The sequence below is a fragment of the Herpailurus yagouaroundi genome, unplaced genomic scaffold (assembly GCF_014898765.1).
Source record: "Herpailurus yagouaroundi ecotype Mexico unplaced genomic scaffold, PumYag 162, whole genome shotgun sequence".
In the NCBI taxonomy this organism is placed as follows: domain Eukaryota; kingdom Metazoa; phylum Chordata; class Mammalia; order Carnivora; family Felidae; genus Herpailurus; species Herpailurus yagouaroundi.
This window is the reverse complement of record NW_024412403.1, coordinates 60,963,017-60,986,619: the sequence shown is the minus strand read 5'-3', so window position 1 is coordinate 60,986,619 and position 23,603 is coordinate 60,963,017. Positions and strand designations below refer to the sequence as shown.

Here is a 23,603-nt window from a genome sequence, read left to right as displayed (position 1 = left end):
TAAGAAAAATACTATAGACTGAGTGATTTAAACAACAGAAATTTATTTCTCATGGTTCTGGAGGCTGGGAAGTCCAAGACAGAGGTGCCAGCTGGTTTGGTTCCTGGTGTCTGCTCTTCCTGATTATGTCCTTGTGTGACAGGGAGTGCAGTCACCTCTCTCATGTCTTTTCTTCTAAGGGCACTGATGTCATTCATGAGGGATACACGCTCATGACCTAATTACCTCCCAGAGGCCCACCTCCAACTACCATCATATCAGGGATCAGGGTTTCAACATGAATTATAGGGGGACACAAACATTCAGTTCATAGGACAGAGTGACCTTTGCCATCTCTCTGGGCCCCTATTTACTCTGTTTTATTTTCTCTTCCTAGCACTTAGCTGTACCCAACTGTATGTATGGAAAATACTCCTGAAGGTCAGGAATTTTCTCCGTTTTGTTTATTGCATCCCCAGTGCCTAGAACAGAGCCTGACGCATAGTGGCTGTTCAAATTTAAATACTTAGTAAATGAAAAATGAACAGCAGAAGCATTTGAATATGGTGCCCATTTTAAATTTTGAAAAGACACATATCACATATATGTGATAAAACCAAAGCTTTACGTTTCTTCTGGCAAGTTCTTACTCTTCAGTGAAACTTTTAAGTGGTTAATTCTCTTTGGCAGAGCAAGAATATGATCCTGGACCAAGCCTTTAAATATATAACAGAACTGAAAAGGCAAAATGATGAACTCCTGCTTAATGGAGGAAACAATGAACAAGGTAAAGATTTGAAGATTCTTCATTTTTGTTGTTTTTTCAGTGTTCAGGTCTTCGTGTCACAGGGCAACTTATATGAGGATACAGAGACTTTTTTTGACCAGAAACATTGTTAAGATTGTCCATGCATTCGGTGGGCCAGAGAATAGTGTTGCAAATAAATTCATCTTAGTTTACCTCTTTTCCCTCTTCTGTGAGCAACTCTAATCTTGCAGGCATACATAATTTTGACTTTGGACTCTTCCGTGCACTTCATATTTGCTGAGCTCATGAGACAAATAATGCTGGGTCGCTTTTATTCCACTTGGATCTTCCAGCTAGGGGAATCCCGTAAGAGGATATAGGGGAGAGTCCTGCTCAGTGTAACTTAAAAACAAAACAAAGACCTGCCTGGGCCAAGATTTAACTGTGACTTAACTCAAAAGGTCAAAACATTCCGTTCATAATTGTTTATATTGCATGTAATGTGTGTATCAGACTGCCTGATCATTTAATGAAATTTGATTTTTATTATTATTCTTTAGATAATTACATTAAAAAATAAGTTTTTATTTTAATTCTAGTACAGTTAATACATAATGTTATATTAGTTTCAGGTATACTGAAATTTGATTTTTAATTAGAAGTGACATTTTTATGCTATATAAGTTCTGTTTTTCCATTTGCACTAGAGAGATTTCCTTGTAAGAGCTGAAAAGAAAAATGCCAGGCAAGTGAAAAGCTCAGAATGGTAGGCAGTTTGAATTGTCCTTTATTTATGGCTCTGACAAAAACAGAGAAAGAATTTCCTGGGACAACTCAGTAGGTCACCTTAAAAGGAGAGGAACAAAGGTAGAATTTGCTGAGGTGGGGGCAGTGTTGGGCTACTTTTATTGTATATCCAGAAGGTCAGCATTCTGAATTCTCTTTGCTTGCCTTAAGTTAGATGACAGCTTACCCCCTCCCCCACGTCAGCTGTCTTTTACAGTCCAGGCCCTGTTTTATGATGCTGTTAGGTAGTTAGATTCGTCATACATGTTTGGTAAGCACTCTGAGGCATCCCATAGAAGAGATATTAAGACTGGAATGATGTGTAGACTTTTCTAAGTAGAGCTTCTTTGGTTTCACACCCCAGAGGCTGAGGCAGTTGAGTTACATTAGGGAAAAGGGAATGTTTTGGAAAAATATAAGTTGCATAGGGCTCAGGAAAGGCTGAACAGGTAGGCCGGGGCTTGGGGCAGCACCTGAGGCAGCTTAAGTCTCACTACATTGTCATCTCTGTCACCATCCTTTCTTTGGCTCTTTTTTGTGCATCTGCTCTCTTCTCTTTTCTCCTCCCAGAAACTTCCCACATATCCTCTGTCCATAAGACAGGCTGGGCCATAGTCTGAGCCTGATTCCCAGCGGCCTTGGGAATCAGGCCCACCTGGGTTGAGTTTCATCTTCACTTACGCACTCAGTACCTGTGGCTATTTACTTCACCTCTCCGATCTCAGTTTCCCCATCTTAAAATGAAGATAATCACAGCACGTGTCTGGTTGACTTTAGACAAATTTATGTAATTACTCTGAGTCTGTTTCTCACATCTTAAAATACTGATGAGAGTAGGTAGTTCCCATCTCATGGTTGTTATGAGGATTAAAAGAAATAATGCAGGTAAAGTACTTTGAGTAAAGTTGGCATATAGTAATTACCATCATCATTGTTGTTATTATTATGAAATGAGACAATGAATGAAAAGTGCCAGGCATGTAGTAAGTGTGTAATAAGTGAGGACAATCATCATTATTATTTGGTCCATAAAAATTGTCCCTTAACTTCTGATGCCCATGGCACATTGGCATCATTCTTCTGTGTCTCTTATTTTAAATGTCTGAGGAAAAGAATCCATTAGTCTCAGCTCATCCTTTTCAGAACAGAACTTTTTATTTCAGGCCACTTCACAGGGCATTGGCTTTGAAGATTGGCTGCCTTTGGTGGATGGGGAGGGGAGAGATCTACCACTGTGGCAAGACAGGTGGGATGTCTGGGGTCACAGAGAATAAATACCAACAGCGAAGGCTGCCCCAGTAGTAGCATCCATGGATGAAGTTCTCTCCCTTAGAAAAGAGTAGGGCTGTGACAGTCGCATATGTCCATTGGCCCTGTCAAGGGAGATTGAAGTTCCGTTATTGATGCTTTCTTTGGTGCTCTACTACTTTACCTTCAACCTGTTTCACTGTCTCTGGCATTTCAAAGAGTAAAATAGAAGTGAGTTTAAAGCCATTTATAAAAGAGACTGACTATTACCACCACAAGTAATGTTAGCTGTTAAAGCATGTAAATGCTATTATATTGATATTCAGTGTTATTTTCCTAGCATGTGACCATGATATCAGTGTGCCTTCCCTTCTTTTACCTTGGTAGCTGCCCCATTGGGAATTTTTGAATTGGGAATTTTGAGATTTCTACATTATGGGTAATTTCTGACCTTACTTTTAAAGATATTTATTTTTAAAAGGATAGGATAGAGGCTTGTTACACCAATGTAAAAAGGAGAAAGAACTTGCATTAGAAAAGAACTGAAGATTCTCAGATGAGGTATTTTGAAATGCTAGAATTAGACTTTGGTAGTTAGCACACAGTGTTTTCGTAAGTTACTGTAAGTACTGACACTACCAGGTAATTGTTTCATTTTTATTTTTAATATTGTAGCTGAAGAAATTAAAAAGCTACGTAAACAATTGGAAGAAATTCAAAAAGAAAATGGCCGATATATTGAATTACTGAAAGCAAATGACATATGCCTATATGATGACCCTACAATCCACTGGAAAGGAAATCTTAAAAACTCAAAGGTCTCTGTTGTTATTCCCAGTGATCAGGTTCAAAAAAATATCATTGTTTATTCCAACGGGAGTCAGCCTTGTGGAAATAGCCAGGGAACAGCTGTTCAGGGGATAACCTTTAATGTTGGTCATAATTTACAAAAGCAGACCGCCAATGTGGTGCCAGTACAGAGGACTTGCAATCTTGTGACTCCTGTGTCTATTTCTGGAGTTTACCCTTCTGAAAACAAGCCATGGCATCAGACCACAGTTTCTGCATTGGCTGCCAACCAGCCTGTTCCTCTTTGTCTTCCTGCTACCATTCCTGCTCAAAATATTCTCGAGCTTTCCACCTCCGAAAGCGAATCGAGCGTGCTTGGTGCCACCAACGGCCCACTGATCGCAGTTCCCATTGGGCCTGAACCTCACCAACATCGTTCCGTGCACACGTGTCTAAGTGATCAAAGTTCTCCTGAAAATAAGAATGGGCAAGAGAGCCCCAAATTATTGAAGAAGACAGTCCCTTGTGCCACAGGCGTCCCCACCACTTCCTCAGCGACTGCCACTAAAGTGCACCATGGAAGCCAGTCCTGCCTGAGCATCCAGGATTTCAGAAATGATTTTCAAACCACCTTTGTTGTCTCAGTTACCACCACAGTCTGTTCCCAGCCTCCCAGATCTGCAGGTGATGCTTGTCCAGTGAGCATCAGCAAGGGTGCAGACTCGGCGAGTGTTACCGCAGCGGTGGCCCCTTCTGCCCCTGCAGGAGGGAAGACCACCACTCCTGTAAGCACTCTTTCTGCAAACCCTTTGGACAATAGTTGGACTCTTTCTTGTTCTTTGCCTTCTTCCAGTGTTAGTGCGTCGGATTTGAAAAACATTAATAGCCTTACCCGAATTTCCTCTGCTGGAAACACACAGACGACGTGGACTACTTTGCAACTGGCGGGAAACACTATTCAGCCCTTAAGCCAGACCCCTTCTTCTGCAGTGACTCCGGTATTAAATGAGTCTGGTAGCAGCCCTCCCACAACCAGCCACAGTAGACACGTCGCTACGGGCGTCAACGTGAATAATTCCTTTCCCGCAGACGGGCAGGTGGTTGAGCAAGTAGTTGTCACCTTGCCTTCTTGTCCATCTTTACCTATGCAGCCACTAATTGCCCAACCACAAGTTAAATCTCAGCCTCCAAAAAGTATCCTTCCATTGAATTCAGCAATGCAAGTGATTCAGATGGCTCAGCCAGTTGGGTCGGCTGTGAATGCAGCTACAGCTAATCAAAATGTTATCATTCTTCAGCCCCCCAGCACCACCCCTTGCCCAACAGTGATGAGAGCAGAGGTTCCCAACCAAACAGTAGGTCAGCAGATAGTGATCATACAGGCAGCTAATCAGAACCCTTTGCCGCTCCTCTCAGCTCCACCTCCTGGTTCTGTTCGACTCCCTGTCAGTGGAGCCAATGCTCTACTAGGGTCTAATAGTTCAGTGCAAAATGTTTCGACCCCCCAGACTTTTGGAGGAAAGCATCTTGTCCATATATTACCAAGACCTTCATCTCTATCAACATCTAGTTCAACACAAACTTTTTCTGTTACCATGTCAAACCAACAACAGCCTCAAACCATTTCTTTAAATGGACAGCTCTTTGCTTTGCAGCCTGTGATGTCCTCATCAGGAACTACAAATCAAACCCCTATGCAAATTATCCAACCCACCACCAGCGAAGATCCAAACACCAATGTTGCCCTGAATACATTTGGAGCTTTGGCCAGCCTCAATCAAAGCATATCACAGATGGCTGGGCAGAGCTGTGTACAGTTGTCTATTAGCCAGCCTGCCAATCCCCCAACTGCCGCAAGTAGTCAAACCATCCCAGTTCACAGTGTTTCATTAACAACAACGGTAGCATCTCCCATGACAACCGATAATTCAGCCACACTACCCAGTACTTATAGTCTGGTAACTACACCCTCAGTGAACACTGTAGCTTGTTTACCTAATGTGAAGTCAAAAAGGTTTAAGAAGCCAGGTGCCAAGAAACACTTAGCAGCTCACAAGTCCGCATGTCCCCCGAATCCAGTCAGAGAGGTGGGCAAGTTAGCCTGCCCTGGCACTGAAGCCACAGCAGAGCCGTCATGTGGTGATGGACTGCTGGAAAGCCTCCCTGTCGTGTTACCGTCTGTCACCATATCCCAGGCAAATTGTGTGAGTGTTTCTGGTTCACATTCTTTGGATGTTCTAAATCCTGAATCCGTGATACCCGAATCTGTACCCAAATCTAAGTCAACAGAAGAGTCTAGCTCACCCTCCCAAGCATCTGTAACGAGTGAACATTTTGTAATGGCCCCAGCAAAATCCAAAGATTCTGCCCCCATTCTGCAGCAAGAGGCATCTCAGGATAAGCCACCAGCTAGTTTGGCATTGTCAGATGCTGCCAAATCCTGCACTTCAGCCAGCGTGTTGATTCCAACTCCAAATGATCCCCACCTTTTGGTTTCTCAGGTTTCTGGGCTCTCATCCACCACTAGCACTACAAGCACTGACTGTGCTTCTGAGGTAGAAATCATTGCTGAACCTTGCAGGGTGGAGCAAGACTCATCAGTTACGATGCAAACGACAGGTCTGTTAAAGGGGCAGGGTTTGACTGCATTGCTGTCTGGTCTTGCTAAAGAAAAAGACTCTCAGAAGTTGTCTCTTTCGGTGCCGGTGGACCATCCTGACTTTCCTTCTGAAAATTCTAAAATGGCGGATTCAAGTGTCGATTTACATCCCAAACAGGAGCTGTTACTGATGAACAGTGATGACAGAGGTCCGGGGCAACACCACTCCTGCGTCCCTGATCAGGAGGTTATTAATGGCTCTTTGCTTGTCAGCAGGCAGGCCGACTCTCCCATGTCCACCAGCTCTGGCAGTAGTCGTAGTTTCTCAGTTGCATCCATGCTTCCTGAAACGACGAGAGAGGATGTCACCAGCAATGCAACAACGAATACCTGTGACAGCTGTACCTTTGTAGAGCAAACTGATATAGTTGCTCTTGCTGCAAGAGCTATTTTTGACCAGGAGAACCTTGAGAAGGGAAGAGCTGGCACCCAGGCTGATATGAGGGAGGTTACTTCAAAGCCTTCTGAAGCCTCACCTTTAGAGGGAGACCAGCCTTTCAAAACACAGATGTCTAAAGAGAGTGGCCCGGGACAGGCAGAAGCAACACCAAATGAATTTAATTCTCAGGACTCAATCGAAGCAACTGTGGATCGATCCCTCGGAAAACCAAGTTGTTCTGTAGGAATCAAAACGTCAAATGCCTCTTTACAGGTTTCGACTTCTCAGCCACCAAGCATCACCAGTTTAAGTGTCAATAATCTTATCCACCAGAGCACCATCAGCCATCCTCTGGTCAGCTGTGCTGGTCTATCCCAAACCGCAGAGCAAGCACCTGTTCCGGCAACGGTTAATCTGACTGTTGCATCTAGTTCCTACGGTGGTCAGCCTCCCGGGCCAGCTCTGATGACCGAATATTCCCAAGAACAGCTAAACACCATTACTGGCACCATACCAAATCCACAGGTTCAAGAGCCACTCTTAAAGCCAAGTCAGGAAAGCCGCAAAGACTCCGCCAAGCGTGCTGTCCAAGACGACCTTTTATTGTCTTCAGCTAAACGTCAAAAGCACTGTCAGCCAGCCCCGCTGAGGCTTGAAGCTATGTCGCTGATGAACCGCACTCCGGACAGCATTTCTGATCAGACTCAGATGATGGTCAGTCAGCTCCCTCCCAACTCTGCAAACTCTGTTGTGCCTATTAGCAACCCAGCACATGGAGATGGCCTCGCACGATTATTTCCACCGAGTAACAATTTTGGGGCCCCTGCATTGAGACAAACGGAAGTTCAATGCAGTTCTCAGAATTCAGTTACCGAGCAGCAGCAAACCCAGGCCAGTCAACATCTCCAGGCCCTGCAACAGCATGTTCCAGCCCAAGGGGTATCTCACCTGCACGGTAACCACCTCTACTTAAAGCAGCAGCAGCAGCAGCAGCAGCAGCAAGCAGGACAGTTAAGAGAGAGGCATCACTTGTACCAACTGCAGCGTCACGCGCCTCATGCAGAGAGCTCTGTCCACTCTCAGCCACATAACGTCCACCAACAGAGAACTCTCCAGCAGGAAGTCCAGATGCAGAAAAAGAGGAATCTCGTTCAGGGCACTCAGGCCTCTCAGCTTTCCTTACAACCAAAGCACCACGGAACTGACCAGTCCCGCCCCAAGAGTGGTCAGCCACATCCCCACCATCAGCAGATGCAGCAACAGATGCAGCAACATTTTGGAAGTTCCCAGCCAGAGAAGAGTTGTGAAAACCCTTCGACCAGCCGGAGCCACCACAACCATCCCCAGAACCATCTCAGTCAAGATATGATACACCAGCAACAGGATGTTGGAAGCAGGCAGCAAGGTTCGGGGGTTTCTTCTGAACATGTATCTGGGCATAATCCATTGCAGAGGCTTTTGACTTCAAGGGGCATAGAGCAACAAATGGTGTCCCAGCCCAGTATCGTGACTAGGCCTTCAGACATGCCCTGTACTCCACACAGGCCAGAGAGAAATAGAGTTTCAAGTTATTCTGCCGAGGCACTTATTGGAAAGACATCTTCTAACTCAGAGCAGAGAATGGGCATGTCACTTCAGGGTTCCAGAGTTTCAGATCAGCTTGAAATGAGAAGCTATCTTGATGTTCCCAGAAATAAGAGTTTGGCCATTCACAATATGCAGGGTCGCGTGGACCATACTGTTGCCTCGGATATCCGCCTTACTGACTGTCAGACGTTTAAACCAAGTGGAGCCAGTCAGCAGCCCCAGAGTAATTTTGAAGTACAGTCTTCAAGAAATAGTGAAATAGGTAACCCGGTATCATCATTGAGGAGTATGCAGTCCCAGGCTTTTCGAATTAGTCAAAACCCTGGTCCACCACCAATCGACCGCCAAAAGAGATTATCTTATCCACCAGTTCAGAGTATTCCGACAGGAAATGCCATCCCACCAAGGGACAGTGAGAACACATGCCACCAGAGTTTCATGCAGAGTTTACTTGCCCCTCACCTTGGTGATCAGGTCCTTGGAAGCCAGAGATCACTCTCAGAACATCAGAGGAACACACAGTGTGGTCCATCCTCTGCAATTGACTATAATTGTCCCCCAACCCATGAAAGTGTCCATATTAGAAGAGAGAGTGACAGTCAAAACAGGGAGAGTTGTGACATGTCCCTAGGTGCGATTAACACCAGGAACAGCACCCTGAATATTCCTTTCTCAAGTTCTTCTTCTTCAGGAGATATTCAGGGTCGAAACACAAGTCCCAATGTGTCTGTACAGAAGTCCAATCCCATGAGGATAACTGATAGTCATGGGACCAAGGGCCACATGAACCCTCCGGTCACAACCAACATGCATGGGGTTGCAAGGCCAGCTTTGCCCCATCCGTCTGTGTCTCATGGAAATGCTGAACAAGGGCCTCCTGTACGTCCAACTAACTCTTCAGTTCCCCAGCGATCAAGGCATCCCTTGCAAGACAGCAGTGGTTCCAAAATTCGTCAACCTGAAAGGAATCGTTCCGGAAACCAAAGACATAGTAATGTCTTTGACCCAAGTCTTCCCCATCTTCCTCTGTCCACTAGTGGCAGTATGATTCTTGGACGCCAACAAGCCGCTACAGAGAAGAGAGGAAGTATTGTTCGTTTCATGCCCGATAGCCCACAAGTACCTAATGATAACTCAGCGCCTGACCAGCATACACTATCACAAAATTTCGGTTTTCCTTTTATTCCCGAGGGTGGCATGAATCCACCAATAAATGCTAATACTTCTTTCATTCCACAGGTTACTCAGCCTAGTGCCACTCGAACGCCAGCTCTTATCCCTGTAGATCCCCAAAATACTCTGCCCTCCTTCTATCCCCCCTACTCCCCTGCTCATCCTACGCTGTCTAATGATATTTCCATCCCCTATTTTTCTAATCAAATGTTCTCAAATCCTAGCACTGAGAAAGTAAACAGTGGAAGCTTAAATAACCGATTTGGATCAATTCTGTCTCCTCCTAGACCTGTTGGTTTTGCTCAACCAAGTTTTCCTCTGCTCCCTGACATGCCGCCAATGCACATGACCAATTCTCACTTGTCTAACTTTAATATGACATCTTTGTTTCCAGAAATAGCTACAGCTCTTCCCGATGGCTCGGCAATGTCACCTTTGCTTACAATAGCAAACTCCTCTGCCTCTGACTCTTCCAAGCAGTCCTCAAACAGACCTGCCCACAACATAAGCCATATTTTAGGTCATGACTGCAGTTCAGCTGTTTAAATACTGATAGACTAAATGTAAATGTATCGGGTGAGATTACAAATGTGTTTGTGTGTGCATGCACACATAATGCACATGGTGAGGGAGGTGGTGTGTGTGTGTGTGTGTATGTCTTTGTGTTTGTGTAATCAGTTTCCAGTTATCTTCCGAATGTAGGGAAGCCACTTCAGAGATGATGCGAATACTGGGTTGCCAGCAACAAACTATCTTTCATTTTTAACTGCACGGTGTGCTTTTTAAGTTTTTCATGCGGAGTTGCATTTTCAAGTTTGATTTGTAATCTTATATTCCCTAAATACTTACCAGCTGGAAGTTGGGGGAAAATCCCTTTGGCGTGTGTGGGGTAGTAGGAAAGAACCTAGATTTTAAATTTGATTGCTGATCATTTGTCAAATAGATAACTTGAGGTATTTGAGTTGCTCTCCAAAAATAGACACTTTTGATATAACGCAGTGGCTCATCACCAAGTGCTTGGCTGATGACAGCATCTAGAACAGTTTCTTGCCCCCGGCAGGTGTTGAATTAATGTAGAATGAATGTCCATGGTTCAAATCAAGCAGTTAGCAAATAAATGAGTTGCTCGATCAGCCTTTACTCCCAAGGTTTGCTGTAGGTAGAGGCTTCTTTCTTAATGATAACAATGCCTAAGCTATCTGAATTTTAATGTCTCATTCTTCAAATTAGGGAGCCATGTTATCTTTCAGTGTGCCAAGATCCTGGAAAGCAAAGGTCTTCCTTACTTAGCCTTAAAAATAGCAATCTGAAAAGCAAAGTACATAGACTTTGTCCATTTTGTGCTTGCATTTTTGCATCAGGTCCTAAGGATAAAAGCAGTTGTATTGCAGAATTTTACATGTGTTTTGGCAAAGATTGTTGCTTCATTGGTTGAACTTTGTTTTCAACATTTTCTTCATTCTATTTATGTGAGCTCGAAATGCTTTCTTTTATATTTGTTAATCATTAGGGACTGCTCAGTAAATAGTGTGTTTGGAATTTACACAGTTATATGAGCCTTACTTTTTAAATATTTCTGAGCAGAGTCTTAAGCTCTGTCAGTGTTTTCATTTATTGATATTTATATTTAAAAGATGGCATTGTATGTTACATTATTACCCCGCATAGTAGAATTGTAATGAGAAGACGAATTTGTTCATTATTTTTCCTGATGGTAGATGTGAAATGGTGCTTCAAAAAATTGTCTCTGTATATGTCTCTGTGTGTGAGTGTGTGGGGGGAGGGGGAGAAGGGGGACAGAACACAGACATAGATTTGAAAATATAAACTGGTCCTTTAAAAATTGGCCTGCCATCTGGAAATGGAAATTGAGACCTGAGACCTGCTGAAGTATTGGAAAACTGGATGTTAGGGTTTTTAAAAGCCCCCCAGAAGTTAATTATGTATACACACACACACACACACACACACACACACACACACACTCATATATTGAATTTTGAAAACTTAAAAAAAAAAACCTCTGAAAACAACCGTATATACTCATATTCTCAAACCTATTACTTTTTGTTGTTGTTATATTCTGCCAAATATAGGATCAAGTGGGAGAGATACATATAACATGGTTCTGTCTGCTCTGTTAATAAAGTAAACCCAAGAGCCAGCATTTTATTTTTTCCTCCTTAAAAATGCCTCCTCAGGCTGGGTCAGAGCTGTTAACTCTGGCGAATACCTCTTGTGAAGACTCAGTGGAAGGGTCACGTGTGCCTCTTGAACTGTTCTTACCAAACTTTCCTCCCTCCTCCTGCTGCTGACTGAAGCAGCCTCCTGGGAGCAAGAAAAAAAAAATGTAAACAAGAAAAACTTCTGTATTTTCTCCTTCAAAATACTCATGGGGAAGAATAGGAGTTACTTAAATAAGACAACAGATAGACAAAGTAGTTAAAACTTTTAATTGAGGGGAAACATAAGATTTATGGCTTGTTTTTAACTGAGTTTTAGGTTGTAACATTCAAGTTTTTCTCTGTACTTGAAAGGTCCAGCCTGCCAATTTCAAGAAAGGTAGTGTTCAATCTTCGTCTCTCTGTCTCTCTGTCTCTGACACACACACACACGCATGCACGCACGCACGCACAGCGTGGTGGCTATTGAGTCCTGAAGAACTGGGCACTGTTAGATAGAATGAAGGTAACAGGCTAAGGAGAAGATCAATTTGAACATTGCAATAGAAAGGCCTCAAAGCCTGGCACTTTCAGATATTTCTCTGTTGCATTGATTTTATTTTTCTGCTCAGCCCTGTTCAGAGATAGCGATTACATGTTTCAGAGCTTTCATTCCAAGAATGTACTTTGATCTCAAATGAACCCCTACCCCTAAGTAAGGCTTATTTGACCCTCTGAAGAAAGATATGACTCTCTGCAAATAATTTGGCTCCTGCTTACATGTAGCTCTAATTATCTTACAGACATGTGCATATATATGTAAGAGATCATTGTATATATGGACTCAGTTCTGAAAGTGTTCAGAGAAGAGTAATCTTATTTGATTTAAAAGCATGAGTGTACAAGATTTATCAGCAGTATATTATTTGATAATTAGAGCTAAATGATTTTGGGGAGGAATTTTATTTAATATCTAGCAATCTCTGGATATAATTTTTGGCAAAGGTACTGCAGAAAACAGTCAAATAGTAAACTTTAATGTTATTCTTGGCTTGCTCATATATGACTATAGAATGTAAAACCATTTCCACAGATAATTTTGTAATTTATGAAAATACACAAACATACAAACCTATGAATCATAAATGAGAGTCATTAATTAAATTGTTTTTTCTCTCTTTTAGTGTTACTGATCACATAGAATCAATTAGAGAAAGTAGTTGACTCTGACCATTTAACACAGTAACTTCTAATGAAGTGAAAAAATTTCAGATACTTCATCCTGTATAAACTTCTAATATGTCAATCATGGATAAAAGAAATCAAGTTTGATGTCATTTCTCTTTTTGGGATATTTTATACCACTTCAGGAAATTTATTTTTGTTTATATCATAAGACCTTTTGGGGGGACCATGGATGGCATCTTTTTTCTAAGTAAGGAGCCACATCCCCCAGTGATCATGCTTTATAAAATTTAACGTATTAGAACTGTGGAAAGAGAAGAACGAGGAGGGAATATTCTTTTGCAGCAATTTCCATTTACGTATCAGGGTGAACTGCAATAAAGATCCATTTTTAAAAATCAGCCTTCTTAAAATACAAAATTATTTAAACATTCTAAAGATAATTCATTTGCCTTGCTCTTGCCTTCTAACATTATCCATATCATGGAAAGGCTGAAATTTATACCCCCCAAAAATGTGGAAACGTGTTTTAAGGGAGGTAAGGTTGTAAAATTTTGAGAAAGGATAAAGACTCACTAATAAGCATCTTCTCAGCTTTGTCCTCCCTTTGATAGATAGGTACCGAGGCTCCTCTTTTCTTCCATCTGCTGCGAGTCAGCAGGTGGCAGGGAACCTGCTCATTTCCTTAGGATGATTACTTCTCTGCCTTGAAATGTTTATTGGGCCCACCCATCTATTGGATCATTGTGTGACAGTGAGTCATGCTCCTATATCAGTGAGTGAGTCCCAGTTCCTGGCTTTGGGAACCACTGTATCTCCTATTCTGTCAAGAGGTAACAAGAATTTCTTGAAACAAAGTTAGTTCAGAATTAATTTAAGATACTGAATGTGCCATACAGTTAGTTCTCTTCCTTGTTTTGATGAGCTTGCTTTGTGTTTGTTTTTGCTTTTCCTCATGGAGGAGTTTAGAAAGCTCAAAGGTGGGACCCAAATCAGATGGCTTTGGGTTGATACTTTAGGAACCTGGAGGTCGTACTTCTGTTGTCTGTATAAATTCTGCCTTTGCCTGGAGCTAATTGCCTATGGCTGTGTATATCCAGAGGGCAATAATAATAGCCAAATAAACTAGTGTGAAGTTAATCTGTGAGTGATGATTTTATGATACCTATATGCAAGTTAAAGGCCAGAAACTCATTCCTTCTTGAACTACCTTTTTTTGGCCAAATGCTATGAACAGAAAAGGGTCCTTTTCTTTTTTTGACTTAACCATATTTTGTCTGCATTCTACACCTTCCTGTGTGAGCTTGACAGTGTTTTTACCGGAGTCTGTGGGGGACACCAAGTTTGGATCGGGGCAGTCCAGCATGAGGCCCTTCTTGGACACAGAGCTTCTAGTTCTGCCCACATGCCTCTATCCTGGTACTGCACTTTACTTGAAACTGTGCCTCTGGTCCTAAGACCAGCCATTGGAACATATTACCCACTCCTGTGTTACATAGCAAAGGACCAGTTGGAATGGTACGTGCTGTGTAGTCAAACACCTAGAAGACAAGAACAGCTGATGTTTCTCACTGTTGCCTTATCATTCTCTGAGCCATCTTTGATGCCGATCTTGTAAAAAGTGTACTAGAAGCAAAACTCCTTTTAAACTCAGAGCTTGTAGGTGGTGGTCATTCAACATCCTTGTTTCTGTATTTGCACAAACCCTATCCACTGCAGGGGTCTGGTGCACGCATGTGTTCAGATGCTTCATAAACATGAGCCAACTTGGGTTGAAAGTGGATATAATATTCAAATTGGTGTTATTTTGGATGATAATCTGCATAATCTGTCACTAGAGATCTCATGAGACATAGAAGACAACTCTTCATTTGTAACTTAACACTTTTAAAGAAGATGATCATAAGTTGTGGGGTTTTATTTATTTTTTTGGCTCAGTTGTGTATACAGCTTGACACCATATGATGTCCTAGGAACTTACAGCTTGCTCCATCTAACTCCTTCTTCACTTCTCTGGATCTCTTTACCCCCATCCCTCAAGTCTTAAAACCATTTTCATCTGTGAGGTCATCGAGGCACTGGACTTGACTATATTGGTAACCTTTAAGGGAGTTAAACTGTTGATCTTCCAAGAAGAAAGGGACCAGACAGTGTTGCTTAAGATGCTGCAGTTGTGTTACTGTGAAGAAAAGATTTGCTTCCACTTTCAGCAGGCTATATATATATATATATATATATATATATATATATATTCATTTTGGTAAAAATAGGTGGAAAATCGGAAGACATAATTACCTTCACAAATTATTTATAGATACACTGGGTGAGAGGCTTACTGTAGGGCAGTCGTCAGAAAAACCTAACTGTAGTCTTTCAATAGTGTAATATTTGTATCTATTCCCATGCCAGCGATGTCTGCTGTGTACTGTGTCCTATTACTGTAAATCACCTGGTTTATAATACTAATGGGAACTAATTTGTTTTGTAATGGAATCCAGAGCAGATATGTATAATATGATCAGGATTGTCCTCCCTGTTGTAAATAAGAATAGGTCCTGTTTATTTTGACATCTTTTTACAAATGCATTGTATTAGGGTGTGAATATTCTGAACCATGCTCTTGTTTAAAGTTTTGAAATTTTTATTGGTAAATGTAACATTTTAATGGTTGTAATAATTATTTGTATAGATATGAATATAGTATTTTATTTAAGAAAATAAACTTTGCATTTTTGCATTGTGAATTCTGTCTTTTCTGATCATTGCCGCGTGCCACCTCAAACCTGGTATTAAAACAACTTGTCTTGTATACCAAAGTTTTCTGTTCAAGGAATCTTCCAATATTACCACAATGTCTGAAAATGATACCGTGACCCACTTCCCCTGGGGACTGTATTCCTGATCAAAGAGTCAGCCTCAAATAAACCAGACCAGTGCTATAGTGTTAGAGCAAACTATACACCTCTGTACTCATTGTAAAAAGTAAAATTAGAATCCCAGATCTGGAAGAGTATTGAGAGAAGATTCGGTTAAAGTCGCTATAGTGGAGGAACCTGAAGCACAGAACTTTGGAACCAGAAATGGGTCTTTCAATATAGCTTCCCACATCAACTTGGTTACTGTTTACAACCGTGAAGTTTGAGAGGAAAAAACAAGTTGCAGGGGAGCTCGAACAGACAAAGTGATAGAAGTTTAAATGCCTATAAATGAAACAATTTCTTGTTTAGGGATACCAAGAGACGTGATAAAAATTGTAAATTAAGGAAATGACAAACCCAAAGTTCAGTACAATGGGTACTTCTTAGGAAAGGGGGGAGGGGGGTTGTATCAAGGATGGGTACATCAAAAGCACTGGTATGTTCCATTGAACCGAATAGTAGATAGGTGTTTGTCTCATTTACACCAGGAGATTTTGTTTTATAAATGAATAAACTACATTCTAATATTAAAATGGGTAAAATGAGGATGTTAGAGATCATTTATTCCCATATCTCAATAAAGCTCTTTTTAAAAAATGTTTATTCAGTTTTGAGAGAGGGAGAGATGGAGACAGAGCGCCAGTGGGGGAGGGGAAGGGGAGAGAGAGAGAGAGGGAGACACAGAATCTGGAGCAGGCTCCAGGCTCTGAGCTGTCAGCACAGAACCCGATGCGGGGCTCAAACTCACAAACCGTGAGATCATGACCTGAGCCGAAGTCAGACAACCCCCTGAGCCACTCAGTTGCCCCAATAAAGCTGTTTTTTTTAAAGGTATTTCCACAAAGAAAACTTCAAGTGGTTTTATTGGAAAATTACTTTAAATATTAAAGGAAGAAATAACACTGATCTACCATGACATAGAGAAAGAAGGGATCACCTACAAACTTGTTTTAGGAAGTTAACAACTTTGATACCAAATCTGTCACATTATAGCAAAGGAAAATTATAGGCCAATATCCTTAATGAACATAGATGTGAAAATTCTAAAGATGTCCACAAATTGCATCTAGTGATGCAGGGAAAGAATTGTGCATCATGACCAAACCGGGTTTACTTCAGGAATACAAGGTTAACATTTTAAAATCAATTTAGGCATCATTGTCTCAGAATAAAGGAGAAAAAAAACTATATGGTAACTCAGTTGATAAAATTCGGCCTCCGTTTGTGGTAAAAACTCTAAACAAAATGAGAAGGGAACATTCTCAATCTGATAAAGCATATCTACAACCCAAACAAAACACCAAACACAGAACTACAGCTCATATTATACCCGATGATCTCCCCCTGAAGTCAGGAACAAGACAAGGATGGTCATTATTTATCTGTCTATTCGACCTCTTATTGATGTTCCTAGCTAGTGTATTACTGAAGAATAAAGATCTTCACCCAAAACTATAAAACGTTGCTGGTAGAAATTAAAGAATACAAATATTAAAGCATTTTGTCGCACACCTGAAACTCATTTAACAGGGCAATTATATCTCAATAAAACCATTTAAAATTACTCTAAAGCTCTAACACTTCAAACAGTGTGATACTGGCACAAGGAAAGATAGTGGACTAACGGGAGGGAACAGAAATCTCAGAAATAGATTACACATTATAGACATTCGATTGACAAAACTGCCAGTTGCATTTCAGTGAATAAAAGGTGGTACTTTCAATAAATGTGGCTGTAGCAGCTGGCTATCAGTATGGAGGGGGGAAAAAGACCCTGGGCCTCCCTACTCCACACTATACACAAAAATTCCTTTGTAGTCATAGGCCTACATGTATGTAAAAGGTAAAACACTGAAGCTTGTAGAGCAGTGGTGCTTAAAATGTAATCCCAGAATCCTGGGGTTCTCTGAGACACTTGCAGGGCATCTGTGAGGTCACAGTTATTTTTACGATACTACTAAGATATAAGATGCCTGTAACTGTATTGGCATTTGCACTGATGATGCAAAATCAGTGGTGTGTAAAACTGTCGGTGCTTTAGCACCAATCAAGGCAGTGGCACCACTGCTGTGCTAATTGTCATTGTATTCCTTTTCTAAAAAATTTGAGTATAGTTGACACATGATGCTACATTAGTTTCAGGTGTACAGCATAACATTTGTTTGTTTACTCATTCGCTTTTAGATTCCACACATGAGAGAAATCCTGTGGTACTTGTCTTTCTTTGACTTATTTCACTTAGCATAATACCCTGTAGGTCCATCTATGTTGTCACAAATGTCACAGCCTCATCTTTGTTATGGCTGTGTAAAATTCCTGTGTGTGTGTGTGTGTGTGTGTGTGTGTGTGTGTGTATCACATCTTCCTTATCCATTCGTCTGTCAATGGACACTTAGGTTGCTTCTATATCTTGGCTATTGTAAATAATGTTGCAATAAACATAAGGGTGCAAATATCTTTTTGAATTAGTGTTTTTGTTTTCTTTGAGTAATACCCAGTCATGGAACTATTGGATCATACGGTATTTCTATTTTTAATTTTTGAGGACTCTCCATACTGTTTTCCACAGTGGCTGCACCAATTTACATTCCCACCAACGGTGCGTCCTCACCAACACTTGTTGTTTCTTGTCTTTTTGATTGTAGCCATTCTGACAGTTGTAAGGGGATATCTCATTGTAGTTTTGCCTTGTATTAGCCTGATGATTAGTGAGGTTGAGCATGTTTTCATATGTCTGTTGGCCATCTGCTTGTCTTCTTTAAAAAAAATGTCTACTCAGGTCCTCTATTTTTTAATCGGATTGTTCTTTTGGTGTCGAGTTGTAGAAGTTCTTTATATATTTTGGATATTAACCCCTCATCAGATATATCACTTTCATATCTCTTCTCTCATTCACTAGGTTGCCTTTTTGTTTTGTTGATAGTTTCCTTCTCTGTGAAAAAGCTTTTTATTTTGATGTGGTCCCCATAGCTTATTTTTGCTTTTGTTTTTCTTGACTTCGGAAAATGTTGCTATGGCCTGTATCAGGGAAATTACTGCCTGTCTTCTCTTCTAGGATTTTTATGGTTTCAGGTCTCACACGTAGGTCTTTAATGCATTTTGAGTTTATTTTTGTATATGGTGTTGGAAAGTGGTTGTTTCATTCTTTTGCATGTAGCTGTCCAGTTTTCTTGGCAGCATTTATTGAAGAGACTGTTTCTTCCTCCTGGTATATTCTTGCCTCCTTTGTCGTAGATTAGTTGACCATATAAGCTGGGTTTATTTCTGGGCTCCCTATTCTGTTCCACTGATCTATGTGTTGATTTTTGTGCCAGTACTATACTGTTTTGATTATTACAGCTTTGTAGGTATTTCTTGAAATCTGGAATTGTGATACATTTAACTTTGTTCTTTTTCAAGATTGCTTTGGCTGTTCAGGGTCTTTTGTGGTTCTGTACAAATTTTAGTATTATTTGCTCTGGTTCTGTGAAAAATGCTGTTGATATTTTGATAGGGATTACATTGAGTCATTATACTTTTAATCATCATAAACTTACAGTTAAAAAAAAAGCCGATTTCATTTCAGAATGTTCTTGATTAAGCAGTACAGATTAATACTTTTGTTAAAACTTGGGTCATGAGTACACTTCCTCTTAATATTCTTTAAAAAAATTTTTTAAGGTTTATTTATTTTTGAGACAGAGAGAGATAGAGCATGAATGGGGGAGGGTCAGAGAGAAGGAGACACAGAATCCGAAACAGGCTCCAGGCTCTGAGCTGTCAGCACAGAGCCTGATGCGGGGCTTGAACTCACAAACCGCGAGATCATGACCTGAGCCGAAGTTGGCCGCTTAACCGACTGAGCCACCGAGGTGCCCCTTAATATTCTTTTTAAACATTGCATTAATATGTAGTATTCTATGAGCACACGGAAAACAAACATAATGCGCTTCTGCTAGAAACCAAAGTATGGTGGTTGTGGTAGGAAAAGTTACTAGTGTGTGGATTATGGAATGAAATAGTGGCTTTCTTCATGGAATACTAGTTTTAGCTGAAAGAATTATTGAAATCTCTGATTATTTGGCATTCTCAAAAATTAATGAAATGAGCTCATCACTATATCCAGTACTGTAAGTTTGAAAGGTTTCCATTAAGGACTTTCTGATGAAGTCAGTGGTAGTATCAATGAATTATTTTATATATATGTTTTATATATATATATATAAACATAATACATATATATGTATTTTATATATATAAACAATAATATACGTATGTTTATATATATGTGTGTGTGTGTGTGTGTGTATACACACACACACACACACACACACGTTTTTTTTTTTTAATCTGAGCTGAAATCAGGAGCCAGATGCTTAACAAACTGAGCTACCCAGGTGCCCCAGTATATATATTTTACATATGTATACATAATTAAATGTGCAAATGTTTGGAAGATTTCCACAATTCAGTGAGCCAAGATTTTCCAAACGACCAAAGGATGCTGTTACAAAACCGTGCATGGATAAAATGATCCATTCAAATTGCAGGCTAGACTGGGGCGCCTGGGTGGCTCAGTTGGTCAAGTGACCGACTTCGGCTCAGGTTATGACCTTGCGGTTTATGAGTTTGAGCCCCACGTCAGGCTTTGTGCTGGCAGCTCAGAACCTGGAGACTGCTTCGGATTCTGTGTCTTCCTCTCTCTCTCTGCCCCTCCCCCGCTTGTGCTCTGTTTCTCCATCTCAAAAATAGATGAACATTTAAAAAAATTGCAAGCTAGAACAATAGATTTTAATGCTGCAATACATGAAATGTTCACTGATGATAACTTCAAATTCCACATTGCAACTAATCTTTGGGAAACTACCATTTGTTGAGTTTTGGTGGAGTATAAAAGAAGAATATCTACAGTTGTCTGGAAAGACTACTCCCCTTTCCAACTATGTATTTCCGTAAGGCTAGATTTCCTTCACATACATACTTCAAGCAAAACACATACTTCAGCAGAGTGAAGGAAGAAATTATTAGGAGAATCCAGCAATCGTCTAGGAAGCCAGACATTAAATAGATTTACAAAGATGTGGAACACTGCTACTCTTCTCACAAGTATTTTTTGTTGTTGTTTTGGAAGATATAGTTATTTTTCATGAAATATGTTCTTTGTGTCATGTAATGAGCTTATTGTTACCTATTCGTAAGTTTTCAATTTTTATTTCTGTAACGGCAAATATTTATAGGTGTAACTCAGAAATAAAACCTCTTTGGGGTCCTCACTCATCGGTAGGAGTGTACATAGGTCCTGAGACCACAAAATCTGAGAGCTAATGTTCTAGAAGAAACCATAGGAAATATTGTCTGGCCATATCTATAAAAAATTGTTACTTGAGACTTCATTAAAATTGAGAGTTTTTCATCAGCAACTCACATACTGGCAAAGATTATATATATCAAAAAGAAAAAGACTCATAAGCTGATTTGAAACATTGGCAAAGAATTTGAAAAAAGTCTTCACATAAATGACCAAGAAGTTTATGAAAAGGTGCTCAACTTCAGTCACCTTGAGAGAAATGCGAAATAAAATACAATGAGATACTGTTACTCCTCACACAGAAGGAAGAAAATGGAAAGAACTGACAAATGTCAAGTGTTGGCAAAGATACAGAATAATTGGAACTCTCCTATGGTGCTGATGAAGGCATAAATTGGTATAACCACCTTGGAAAACTGTTGGCACTATCCTCTAAAATTAAAAGATTTACCAGGGGCACCTGGCTGACTCCGCTGATGGGGTGCAAGTCTTCATCTCAGGGTAGTGAATTTGGGCCCCATGTTGGGTGTAGAGATTACCAAGAAAATAAACAAACTTAAGAAAAGAAAAAAAAAAAACAGCTGAAGACTTACCAACCCCAGGGCACTTCGGTGGTTCAGTGGGTTAAGCCTCTGACTTCGGCTCGGGTCATGATCTCATGGTTCATGAGTTTGAGCCTCACGTGGGCTCACTGCTGTCAGCGTGGAGTCTCCTTGGGATCCTCTGTCCCCCTTTCTCTCTGCCCCTCCAATGCTTGCGCGCTCGCTCTCTTTCAAAAAAATAAATAAAACATTAAAAAATTAAAAAAAGACTTACCCCATGACTCAGCAATTCCATAGTGCACTCTGCATATAGCCTGGAAGTAATGTTTGTGTAAGTTCACAATGGACATGTATAAGAATGTTCACAGAAGCTTTTTTTTTTTTTTTTTTTTTTTACAGCAGCCAGAAACTGGAAATGACCCAAACATCCATCAGTAGGGGAATGGGTAAAGAAATGCTATATACTCACAAAAAGAAGGTACTAATACACATGGATGAATCTCACAGACATTATATTGAATGAAAGAAGCCAGACAAAAAGGAGTATCTACTGCATAATTCCATGTATGTGTAGTTCAAGAACAGGCAAAATTAACCTATAAGGAGCAAAGCCAGAAGAGTGGTTACCTCTGGGGTGGGGATTTAACTCGGGACAGGCACAAGGATATGGGAAATGTTTTCTATCTCAGTGTGGGTGGCGTTTACATTGGTGTGTATGTGTGCACATACATGCCTTACTGAACATAGTTTATACGTCCCTAAATAAAAAGGTTAAGAAAAAATTATCTACGGAAGTCTGAACTGATGTTAGTTTTCTCTTGATGAATTTCTAGAATTGGTAAAATCTAAAAGCTATTTTACTGTCATTCTTTAGAAAAAGAAAAAACGATGCCACTGTTTTGTATCTGGCTCCTGTTGCCCGGCTATGTGACTTTGGGCAAGTCGTATAACTTCTTTGCATCTTCGTTTCTTTGTTGGAACATTATCTATCCTGCCTCACAGGGCCGACATGAGGGACAAATAAGGTTTGATATTTGAAAGTGTTTTCACACAGTTGCAAAGGAACATTTGAATGTAAAGTGGCAATTATTTTTTTATGAAAATCCTCATTTCCATCTCCCCTACCCAGGAGACTGAAATGCAGGGAACACTAGAATACAGTTTCTTGGTCAATGTCAACAGCCCCTTTGACCTCTCCTTCTTTCTGTTGGCAATTAAGGAGATAATGTTAATTTGCTACCTACATAAGTTCAGAAGTCTGGTAGGTTGGTTAAACTGGTATCAATGTGCCACTTAATTTTTCACATTATCAGGTAAGCTGCAGATTTGGGGGGAGATACGAAAATCCAGCTTTTAACTAAGTTTGTGCTGGGCAGGTCTGGTTTTGTTTTTGTACATTGTTTAATCATATTCAGATCTGTGGTTTGGAAAGAGGCTGAAGCCAAATTGTGGTAGTGGAGAACTTACTGCTTCAGGGAAGTTTTCTGGGAACTCATGATTCGATTAAACTAAATCCTATTTTTTTTTAAATGCTGCTGAGTGACGGATGTGCAAATTCACATTAAATATAAATATATGTATATATATAAAATATATATTATAACACACACACACACACTATATATATATATATATATATATATATATATATATATAAAGTCCAACAGACAGCTTAGTATAGGAGAAGAAAATTGGTTAGTATATCAGTGTTTCAAACCAAGTCATGTTCTTTTTTGTCTTATTTCTGGACACATTTAAAAACATTTACCACTATTATCATTATACTTCAAACGGAGAATTGTAATTCCTCAGTTCAATGGAGGCTAGTTCCTCTGCCTCAATTCATCAGGATGAAATCACTCCCTTGTATGAGGGGACAGCTGGGCACAGTCACCAAGTATGAGGATGGGCCAGCCATTGACGCTAGTGGTAGATTCTACTTGATCTATTGGACCAGCAGAGATCAGTCTTAGAGGTAGCTTTGGAAGACTTTTTGCCTTGACGATTTTTTTAATCTGCGATTTTTTTTTTTAATTTTTTTTTTCAACGTTTATTTATTTTTGGGACAGAGAGAGACAGAGCATGAACGGGGGAGGGGCAGAGAGAGAGAGGGAGACACAAAATTGGAAACAGGCTCCAGGCTCTGAGCCATCAGCCCAGA

General features: G+C 40.5%; 1 protein-coding gene across 1 annotated transcript in view; it reads left to right on the top strand.

The window, feature by feature from the left end:
* Positions 1 to 11,919, top strand: part of USF3 (upstream transcription factor family member 3) — a 60,594-nt gene extending 48,675 nt beyond the window's left edge. Inside the window, exons 6-7 of the mRNA XM_040484529.1 lie at positions 670 to 766; positions 3,437 to 11,919. Coding sequence (XP_040340463.1) covers positions 670 to 766; positions 3,437 to 9,894 — 6,555 coding nt within the window. The 3' untranslated portion in view covers positions 9,895 to 11,919. The remainder of the gene's footprint in view (positions 1 to 669; positions 767 to 3,436) is intronic.
* Positions 11,920 to 23,603: the final 11,684 nt, after the last annotated feature.